At 34.4% G+C, this 11,293-nt stretch overlaps 1 protein-coding gene across 1 annotated transcript; it reads right to left on the bottom strand.

Annotated features, from left to right (window-relative positions):
* Positions 1–4,599: 4,599 nt before the first annotated feature.
* Positions 4,600–10,920, bottom strand: LOC103426171 (plastidic glucose transporter 4-like). The gene is made up of 14 exons (XM_008364259.4): positions 10,615–10,920; positions 10,059–10,335; positions 9,244–9,358; positions 8,948–9,015; positions 8,448–8,580; positions 8,264–8,363; positions 8,059–8,171; positions 7,262–7,355; positions 6,974–7,127; positions 6,752–6,898; positions 6,591–6,664; positions 5,814–5,902; positions 5,600–5,714; positions 4,600–5,021 (listed from the first exon to the last, which is right to left on the bottom strand). Exons 2-14 carry the CDS (start codon positions 10,327–10,329, stop codon positions 4,839–4,841), a joined length of 1,656 nt encoding a protein of 551 aa, XP_008362481.3. The 5' UTR covers positions 10,330–10,335; positions 10,615–10,920; the 3' UTR covers positions 4,600–4,838.
* Positions 10,921–11,293: the final 373 nt, after the last annotated feature.

Here is an 11,293-nt window from a genome sequence, read left to right as displayed (position 1 = left end):
GCGAGGAGACAAGGTTTCGGCCTGGGTTAGGTTCGTGATAGGGAGGTTCCGTGAGTGTTCGCCATAATGGCAAGTGGTGGTGGTGGTGTGGTCTATTATTAACGAAAGAGAGAGATAGTTAAGAGAGATTAAGAGAGAGTGAAGAGCGAGCAAAAGACCAGAAGGAGAGAGTGAGAGTTGAAAAGGAAAGCCCGGATGTGTAAGGAAGAGAATGTCACTTGGAAGTGAGTGAGTGGGTGAGTATGGCGTGTGGGCCCTACAACCACAAATATCTCATCAGAAAATATTATAAAATAATATAAAAATAACTAAAATAAATTTTTTCGTCAATTCACTCTTTTAAAATTATTAAATCTGTAAAATTAAGGACCGGTTGTCACAATGAGTTTTGTTTCCCTTCTATCTGAACCTTTAAAGTGTTTTTATATAACTCATGTAGTGTTTTTTCTTATTTACTAACCTTGTCAATATGGGACTAAAAAAATAATCATATTTTCGAATCTTTAGTTGATATATGTAGACAATGAATGAGACATGCATCCATTAATTTTTTGAAGGCTAATGCTAGGGATACCAAAAATTTTAAACCAAAATTTGTAAATTGTAGGATGTGATTGTTAATGATTTGATTATTACTTAAGTGTTGATTAACGTGCTTATTTCTTATTAGTGACATGTCATGTGTTGCAAATTTTGTCTAAAAATTTTGTCTACTACACATTACTTTTTAGGAAAACTAATGAAAATAACTTGAAAACTTTGAGTTTTAACGATAAGAACAAAATAAAAGGTAAAGTGAATAATACCAAGATTGACTTTTTAGTGTAAAAATGTGGTTTTTCGTTAAAGTGAACAGTACTGGAAGCTTTTCGTTAAAGTTCCTTTACTTTTTTCCTTTAAGGTTAGAATTAAATTGGAATGAATGTCTAAAAATTGCAACCCACACAGCTACTAGCTAGCAATTAAAAAGAAATTAACAACCAAACAGAAATTGGTAAAAATTGGAAAGAATAAAAAAATGCACACAACATTTCAAACTTAAGACCTTTCGTTACTTTTAAACAATATAAATTAGCTTCTTATTAAACTTCTTGATCATTTAACCAAAATTTTAAAAATTTATACTCTTACAAAAAAGAAATTCCCCAAAATTTTAAAAATTTATACTCTTATGAAAAGAAATTCATAAAAAAATGGAAAATAAAAAAACACACATAACATTTTGAACCCAGAACGTCCTTGTTCATTTTAAACATCATGAACAACCATTTCTAGTTAAACTTCTTAATCATTTGACCAAATTTGATAAATTTATACCCTTATAAAAAAAAAGGAAAACTAATGAAAATGGCTTGAAAACTTTGAGTTTTAATGATAAGGACAAAATAAAGGGTAAAGTGAATAGTACCATGATTGACTTTTTAGTGTAAAAATATGATTTTTCATTAAAGTAAACAAAACCAAGAGTTTTTTTGTTAAAGTTTCCTATAAAAAATTCATAAAAATTAGAAAGTGAATAAACATATAGCAATTTGAACCCAGGACCTTCTTTTTAATTTTAAACAAAATAAACCACCAAGTCTAGTTAAACTTCTTGATTTTTTAACTAAATTTTATAAATTTATACTCTTATGAAATTATATATGAATATAACACCTGAAATAATTTGGGTGCCCCTGATTTTTTTGGGCACCAGACAATAGCCCAGCCCGCACTAAACCTGGGCCGGCCCTTAGAGTCACTCTTTACTCAAGAAAATGATACCGTTACCCAAACTTATCACGATATTTTATATTTTGTATGTAGCAGTTTAATTGCTTAAAAAAAAGGTCGTACCCAGACCCGCTTTACGCAAGGTCTGGGAGAGGTGAATGTCGGCTAGCCTTACCCCCATTTATGGAGAGGCTGCTCCCAAGTCTCGAACCGAGACCTACCGTTCATGGGCGAAGGTACTTGTCATCGCACCAAGTGCGACCTCTTAGTTAATTGCTTAAGTTCTTAAATTCAATTTCCTACAAATCAATAGTATTTTCTCGAGATACATCGTGATAAAAATGGTGGACATGCAGCCAAGCCACGCGGACTTTCTCCATGCAGAAAATTACAGTTTCTTCTCTGTACATTTCGGTTTCTTTGGATTGTGGTGAGTGCCTTTAATGTCACGTTTTCCCCCACTTTTTCTTGTCTTTTTTTCGCATCTGTGCGTGTTTTGCATGCAGCCACACTGTATTTCAATGGCAGTTTCATTGTGTATTTAATTGCATAGGAGTTAAAGAAAAGTAACGTTCTCATCTTCTTCCGCCAATCCATTTGATTTTTGGCTTTTTCTTTTTTTACTTATATATCTGGAGGATGAATTCAAAAACCAGACAGAAATTTCTGTTTCACATTCAATGGAAAACAGGCTCTCAACTAAATGGATTTATAAAGTGACTTTGTTGGCAACATAAATTTTCAATTAGAGTGTTGGATACCTATATTCTAATAAACATAAAATTTAACACTCATGGTAAAAAGTAACTTACATAAAATGAGTTTATTGCCACAATTTCATATAAGTCATTCTTTTGCCTATGGTTCCCAAGTCTGTCATGGAGGCCTCAGGGCCTGGTCCTGGGTCAAGGTCGCAAATTTGAACTAGCAAGTCTTTATTTTATTTATTTTTTTATTTTATTTTATTTTATTTTTATTTTTTGACAAAACGATGTCGAATTAATTACTTAATTTTTTTATGATCTTAATACGACACAATCTGTTTTATGTATAAAAATATGTAAATTTGATGAAACATTCATAATATAAAAAATATTCCTCTCTTCTTGCTCCTTTTAAAAAGAATAAAATAAGAGTAAATTATTAAAAGAATCAAAAGAAAACAACCTCACATAGGATAAATTTTTAGTTGTGACAGGAACAAAAGTGGTACATCACTTGTTTTAATAGGAATGGTGGGAAATTTTATTTTTTAAGTTATTAACTTTTTAGCACACATATCTTACCATTTGTTTAGTGACACATGGTGTACCACTCCGTGTACTGGTCACACTAAAAAATCTCTCCTAACATAAGACTTGCTAACCATTTTTCAAATAAAATTTAAAATCAGAAACTGTAAATTAAGTTTTGTAACAAATAAAATTAAAAATATCTAAAAATAATATTGATTAAACTAAAAAAAGTAAGTACAACACGCTCACAGGTGTTCGCGTGTGACAAGATGCTAATTTACATAAAAAGTGAGAAAAAATTCATACCGAACTCATAATTGACTAGATTACAACCTAAAAACGCTACAAGTGAAGAATAATATTAACAAGAATGTAGTATTAAGTAACTTTATTTCTTCATTTATTTATTTATTTTTGGGTTGATTTTTTTTTTTTCAGATTTTTTTTAAACCCTACATCAAAATACTCTACCCTACACATGAGAGATATTTTGGTGTATTCGTAACACAAGACAGCAACCACATGCCATAATAGAAGTGGAGAGATATTGAAAAACATACCATAAAAATGGGACATATCAATCTTGTTGTCTACTTGTATTACAACATATGATGTACTAACTTATGTTCCCACTACACATAAAAATTTAACCCATCATACATTACCCTAAAGTGGTGATGATGCTCACCACGCTCTTAATTACTCTAAAGTGGTGGTAATGCTCACTATCCAATTAATTACTGTTTGTATAGTAATTAAATGAAACTCATTTTATAGTAATCGATAGGGTGGTGAGCATCACCATCACTTTAAGGTGGTTATGAAGTCTAAAGTTGACATGGATTAGATAGTTTTAGCTACTTCTCCTAGAACTCGATTTTAGTCTCACTTTGCTCTTTGTAACTCAAAAGTTACATTTTTACTCCCTGAAACTCGATTTTGATTCCATTTTTCCTCTGAAACTTGAAAGTCATCTATATAAGACTCTAAATTCACTCTACATTCCCTTAATTGATTTGGATGCCCCAGGCTAAATCAAAATTTTTTTTCCACCTCTTCAATTTCTTTTAAACTTAATGCTCTTTGATTGTTGAATGTAAACACATAATGAAATAATCAAATTTATTGCACATGTGACATAGTCTTATTAGGTGTGGAGTCTCACATGTTTCAGGAGGTGACCTACAAGTGTTAGGAACAAAGAGTCAAGAAGTTAAAATGAAACGAAAATTATAACTTTTGAATTATATGAAGCAAAGTGAAATCAAAATGTCATTTCAGATAGCGCAGCTAAAAATAATCTAATTTAAAATGTTGAATTAAAATTGTTTCAAAAAAATTGTTGAATGAAAAAATTGATGCAAACTTGCATACTTGTTCAGTTTAAACATGGGAGGTTGAATTATTCGGGGGAAAAATAAATAAATAAATAAATAATAAAAACTTATCCCTCTTCATCCAATAGTAAGACATCTCATACAGTACTAGGAGAATTATTTCTATTAGATGTTCAACTAGAAACCGCGTTTCAATCTGTCATCTGCTAAGCAGCCTAAACCTTCTCATTCATCTTGTATCGGTACCTCCCACCGTCTAACGGCGCTGTACTCAAACAGTCATTCAATCTGAGAAATTACAAAGAGTTCCCAAATTCAAGGTAGAAACTAGAATATTATTTGCATTACCAAGGTGGTAGTGTGTTACAGTAATGGAAATCCATAGACACCATTTTAAGTGGCTACAATCACGGTTCCATCTCTAAATACAAGCCCTGGAGAGGTGGGAATGAACTAGTCCGCATAGCAGGAAAAGGAGGCGATGCTGTCAGTGCTTAAGGCCAAAATCCGAAGCTGCTGGAGATTTTTGCTCGTAGTTTGAATCATATCGTAATCAAGTGACAACACTAAGAGCACGCTCTATTTCCTCCAACGAACGACCTTTCGTTTCAACAACATTACCAGCAATGTACAAGACAGCCAGAAGACAGACGCCAGCAAATCCAAAATACACTGTGCCGATCCCGAACTTCGTTACAAGGCTCAAGAAATAGAGGCCTATGACGAAGTTTGAAATCTGATGAAACATATAAGCATTTAGTTAACATATGAGACGAGAGGTGAATCAATGAAGAATAAATAGCACATCCAACATATTCTTGTGCAAACAAAATAATTAATGCGAGCATAATATCAGTTTCTTCATTCATTTTCATTCCACAGAAACACGTAAAGGTTTACATAGTTAAACAGACGTACAGATATGTATCTACACACAGATAGGCACGGATATACACATATCCGAATGCAGATTGAGACAATAACAGTGTCATTTAAAAGTGAAATCAATATCCTTTTGCAATCAAGTTCGTTTGGTTTGGACAATTTAATCGTCCACCAAACTTGTCTTGCTTCCTCCATCTAAAATATAAATGAAAGACATGCTGAGGTAATTAATCAAAAATCTTAGTCCATACAAACTGATTGGTTGGACAAGACATTAACTATTACCAATAAGCTGTTGAAATAAACCAACAAATAAGAGTTTCCTAATACCAGTGTAAACGCAAAAATCCCTGCAGACAATGAAACAAGAAAACATATACAAAATAGTATCAAGTAAAATTTCAGTGTCTAGTGTCTACAACCACTTACCCAGTGCATGCCCAGTGACAAAGAAACTGCTTTTGCTCTGATTCTTGAAGCAAAAATCTCTGGTAGAAGAAGAGCAGGCACAGGGCCAGCGCCAAGTGAAAAGGACAATACATAGCTGGTAATATAAAATGAAAACCATTATTAGATAGGAAATTAAACTTTAAACAAGAAAAGAGTACGGGGATATATCTTTTAATGTAAGCCTCTAACTTACAGAACAGTTCCAGCGACAGAAAGGGGGGCAGAATATGGAGCAAGGGCTTTCCATGTAAAGGACAGTGAAAGCAGCAACATCGAAGCAGCCTTAACGAATAAAGAAAGAGAGAGTTATCGGTATCATAAGCAAGAGAGAGGAACAAAAAACATAAACCATTCATCACAATTCAATTAAAGCAGCACAGTCAAAGCTTTTCTGAATATGTTGGACCATGAAAATTATTTATAACAAACATCACCTACTGACGAAGCCACTTAAGTTCAATTGCATAAGAGGAAAAATCGTGTGTCCCATTTTCCCATGAGTTTTCCAAGTAAATAAAATTTCCAGGCCTCATGACCAATAACAGTGTGATCTAATTGCTATGTATGCAGACACTGAACCTGAAACTGAAGTGCACACGTGTAGTGCACTTGGGTTAGTGCAGATAGCAGACGAAATATCTATAATCATTAGGCACAAATCACTCCTGAAAAATGTTGCAGTTAATGTGATCTAATTGCGATCCTTCTACCCATCCCAACAAAGGACCCTCCAAGAACCTGATAAATTCATGGCTTCTACTGCAGCCACTAGTCTCAAACTACTAAAATGGTCGTTAATTGCAATCCCTCTACTTATCTGAATAAAGGACCCTTCAAGCCCCTGTTAAATTCATGGCTTCTCCAGCAGTCACTAGTCTCAAATTGCTAAAATGGTCTGGGTGGCCAACCCAAAATGAATTATTCATTCACGTCAAATAAAGAGTGAGATTGATAGTGAAAATAACCCTACCATTCCACCGAAGCTTGTGAGTAGAAGACTTTTCCTTCCCTGTTTATCCATCAATGAGGATGCAACAGCTGTGCCTGGAATGAGACCATTCTTGGTTATAGAACACATAAAAAATAAAAAATAATTCCAAACTTCAAGAATAAAGATAGTAAGAGCCAAACCCAAGACATTTGCTAATCCAACCAGAGCACTTGCTGCAACATCAGATGTAATGCCAGCACTGCGGAAGACAGAAGTAGAATAATAGACCACAGCATTTATCCCAGCCATCTGTTGTAACAAGAAAAGTGCTGCACCCACACTAACGACTGCATAAAGACATATGTTAGCTAAGAAAACGAACACAGCACATCTCAAGCATGACATGTGAAATTTAGGCAAACCTTTCCAATAGCGGCTACTAAACAAATCAAACCAGCCTGCTTCAGGTTCAGCAGAACCTGAAGTTGCTGATCTCAAGTCATGCATGACCTCAGTAACTCTTTCTTTTCCGAATAGTGTTTTTATAGCCTTTTCAGCTTCAGAAATTTTTCCTTGCTGCGAAAAAAGGATTGGTTTAGCATTTTCATTGAAAATAATCATGAATCAAATAAAACTAACAGTAAAAGAGAACACAATGAAAAAGCAGATATAACATCGGTGCTGATGTTTGATCAGGCTATGTTGAAAACCTGAAAAAGCCATCTTGGACTTTCTGGTGAAACAGCCATTCCTAATGCCAATAGAACAGATGGTACTACTGCAATACCGAACATCGTCCTCCACCTGATAAAATAAATAATCGAGTAAAATTGTGTGTGAGAGAGAGAGAGAAAGCTGACATTTAAAGATCAAAAAGACATGCTACTGCTACCATCTAAGAACAGCACTACCAAAGTTCATAAACAGGGTCTTATATATTCACTTTTCACCGGTTGAAAGCTCAATGAATTAGTATTTTGTGAAAATACTCGTCCTCGGCCAGGAGAGTATCCTTCTAAGGTTACAAGATTCTGGAACTTGAGTAAAGTAACTAAGATTGTGTCCTTAGAAAATTGATGGATCAATCTAGCTAGGAGGATAAATTAGCCCCAGAAACATAAGATCAAAGTTATCAACCAAGGTAAAAAAATAAAAAATCCAACACGTCCTATTTTTATTTTTGCCCATTTGAACAAGAATTTTCTATTCCTCTACTGGTTTCTGGCTTCAGGAAAGAGGCTCTTTACCAGAAAAATCTATGTAAACTTCATTTATAACAGAGGATAAGCATCAAAATCAGATCCTAATTAGCCAAGTTATTACCTATGATTTGTACTTCCTCTCTTTCTTGATATGTCAAATGTCGGAAATGAAGTGACGTTTAAGAATACATGTGATTTAGCGTGAACATGCATGCGCGCACATACACAACACATTCACACATGTCTTTGCCCGCATATAAACAAAATCGTTTGTATAGAAAAGAAAAGGTGCAATGATGAAATACCATAAGGGATTTGCGGCTAATGGTAATCCAGCCACCAGAGCTGCAAGAATCCCAATACATATAAAAAGCTGGTTTACAGATCCAAGGGCACCACGAATTTCAGTTGGAGAGATCTGATCATTAGAAAATAGGGTTGGTAAGTGGTTCATTCAAAATGCCAAATGCCAACAAATTGAGGATGGAAATATATAAACATACATAGTACCTCAGATATATAAAGTGGGACAATAGCAGAAGTAACGCCAATTCCAATGCCAGCAAGTAAGCGGCCAACTATCATCGTTTGCACACTCTGGGCTGTTGCACTGAAACATTTAAGAAGACTACGCATTAGTTTCTTATATTTATATCACTGACAACAACCTCATACTTGTTGGAAATAGACAGACCACAAAAATGCTCCAACTGCTAGCGGAATTGCATTTATTTGAAAAGTCTTAGTCCTGCCAAACTTGTCAGCCAACGATCCACCAGTAAATGATCCAACTGTGGCACCTGCTAGAAGTGTGCTAACCACCCACCCTGCAAAAGAGATGTTATAGTGTTGTAACAATTAACTATACAATCTTAAGAGAAAGTAGCATAAGCAAAACAAACCCAATATCTATAGTTGTGGCGACATTATATGCGTTGACTTAAGTTATCGCACTGAGTCTTTAGCATAACCTAACACGATTCATTTTTATTTATTTATTTTTACAAAATGATGGGAGTACTAGACAATATATTCCTTTGTTAATTTGGAAATGTAGTCCTCAAGCAATAGGAAAATGGTGCAAATATGTTTCATGACACACTAAGATAAGATGAGAAACATGGAAACAAAAAGGAACGGTTACTTGATTCAAGCTGTTATTCACAGATTTAAATGACCAAATAGTGGACTTGCCTTGCAATACCGCATTTTCCGCAATACCAAGATCCTTCGATAGGTACTCAAGAGCACCATTTACCACCCTGAAGAAAATACAGACAGATGCCACAGTAAGCCTCAGATACAATTAAGTTATATGCTCAACTACCGTCGAAAGAGAAATAACAAGATCTCATGACTTGCACACATATCCTGTGATCGACTGAAACATAATATCTTTCCTTGATACAACCTAAATGACTCAGTAAGAATAGAGAAGTCCAGAAAAAAAATTGAGGAACATGTCTATTAGTAATCAAGTTAAACTGTACCCCAGGTGATAGCCAAACAAAATGGCTCCAAGACAAGCAACACCGACATACGGCAATACTGTTCCAGAGGACTTCCCCTGAGGCTTGGAGGGAATAAGATTCTCAACATCCCCATCTGCATTTTATAATTGTATTAAGAACAATGTAAATCAAATTTCAGGAATTATGCTTTGGAGCCTCCTCAACAGACATGTGTAGCCATTAAACGTCGCTGAAGAAGCATCCAGATTGACTACAGAATATACAGTTACATAGAGACAGTTTTATGATGTTGAAAATGAATTTTTCATGGAATGAACATAAGCAATAGAACTACAGATTTAGAACTCAGTTTTCCGATGAAACTCTGGTAGATATCTCTGATAAAACTTTGGTAGACCAATCTCACATAAATATATTAACCCAAGCGGCCAAAAGTGCCATAAAACAGCTGTTACAGCTACGCATCTATTTGTACAGGGTGTGACAGTTCTAATGAAAGAAACCCTCCTCCTCCCAGTCAAACAATTTAATGAGGCTTACAAGCTCCCACCTTCCATGTTGGTTTAAGCAAAAAACAATACAATGAGGCCACAGTCTGAGTAAACCAAGAAAGTTATATACACTAGAAAGTAGTAAGCAGCTATTAATGACAAGGAGAAAAGGATACCAATTCGGAGATCACGATTGAAGATTAAATAAACTTAGGTAGATACTATCTTCCAATACAAATTTCACCAAATTATTAATCAAAAGCTAGCACATAAGCTAAAATAGTGACGATAAGACAAAAGAATGCACATAAAAGCGAAAACGAATAAGCATGATTGTCAAACCAGAAGCCTGAGCCTGGACTGATCTGGGTTTCAAAGTGGACATGGAAATCCCATCAGACCCCATTCTAAGACCGGCAAACTTGGCTCCCATCGCCGGCGTTGTGGCACGGAGGCTCAATCCACCAGAGCAAGTTCTCCTCTCTGCAACCCACAGATTCCTGGACCCTGTAATTGCTCTATTTTTCAATTCTCCAAAACCCAACACCCTTCTTTGGTTTTGATCTTCAAACCCCAACTTCCCCTTTGCTGAACCATAAGTTGACGCTTGCATTTTTACCTGGTAAATCGTGGGTGATTAATTACCCAATTTGCCAAAAAAGTCAAAGTTAATAAAGTTAAAAACCCATCAAACTTTTACAGCATAACACTCAAAAACCAAATCAATTGCGATTTATAACCTATTAAAGTGCAGAAATTAACAAAATTAGGGCAATGGCATTGAAGAAATAGTAGAAACAGAGCATGTACAAAATCAAGAAATCAATCAGAAATTAACCAATTTTTATGACAATTGAATTGTACCAATGCCATTATTTGAACGATATTAATCAATTACCAGATTGAAATCGAGAGTATGGGAAGCAAAACCCAGAAAGCGATCGACCAATCTGTGATGTTCTGCTTTGTAATTGGGTTCTTAGTGAGAGAGAGAGAGAGAGAGAGAGAGAGAGAGTATTGAGAAGTCCGCAGAAAGTGAGTTGAAATAATGAGTTGGCACTATTTGAATAGTTTGTCACCAAAAGCAACAAAGCGGGTGAAGAATTCAACACCGTCACTCTAACATTAATTTTATAATATTCGTTATTCTTTTTGGTTCTTCCCATCAATTTTGGCAATATATTTATTTTCTTACTTTGCATATACAGAGAAAAATGTACAATTCGAAAATTTAGTAATACGATTTAATAATATTAATTTTATATATTTAATGATTTAAAATTAAATTTTATCTATAAATTTAGTATTGAATTACTTAACTGAAATAATATATTATTTAATTTCATAATTTTTTATCATTTTTATTGCATCAAATTCAAGTGTGAGCGATCACGTATTTTTTGATCACATGCTAATAAAGAGAGCACTTTCATATATTTTATTTTGTATGTGTTAGTAATTTAATTTAGGAAGTTTTTTATTTGAGTAATAGTTTGTTGAAGAACTGAGTTTGATTTTATTATATTTTTTATTTGTTTTTGGATGATAAGTACGCGGGATTGCGGATCAGATTTGGT

This window comes from Malus domestica, chromosome 17 (assembly GCF_042453785.1).
Source record: "Malus domestica chromosome 17, GDT2T_hap1".
Taxonomy (NCBI): Eukaryota; Viridiplantae; Streptophyta; class Magnoliopsida; order Rosales; family Rosaceae; genus Malus; species Malus domestica.
This window is presented reverse-complemented; position numbering and strand designations above follow the sequence as displayed.

Excerpts from the sequence above, each read along its gene's own strand:
- LOC103426171 (XM_008364259.4), bottom strand. The coding sequence starts at position 10,329 with ATGCAAGCGTCAACTTATGGTTCAGCAAAGGGGAAGTTGGGGTTTGAA. Across the intron at positions 9,359-10,058 it reads AGTCCAGGCTCAGGCTTCTG|ATGGGGATGTTGAGAATCTT; the intron begins GTTTGACAATCA and ends TATAAAATGCAG. Across the intron at positions 9,016-9,243 it reads TTGTTTGGCTATCACCTGGG|GGTGGTAAATGGTGCTCTTG; the intron begins GTACAGTTTAAC and ends TATTTTCTTCAG.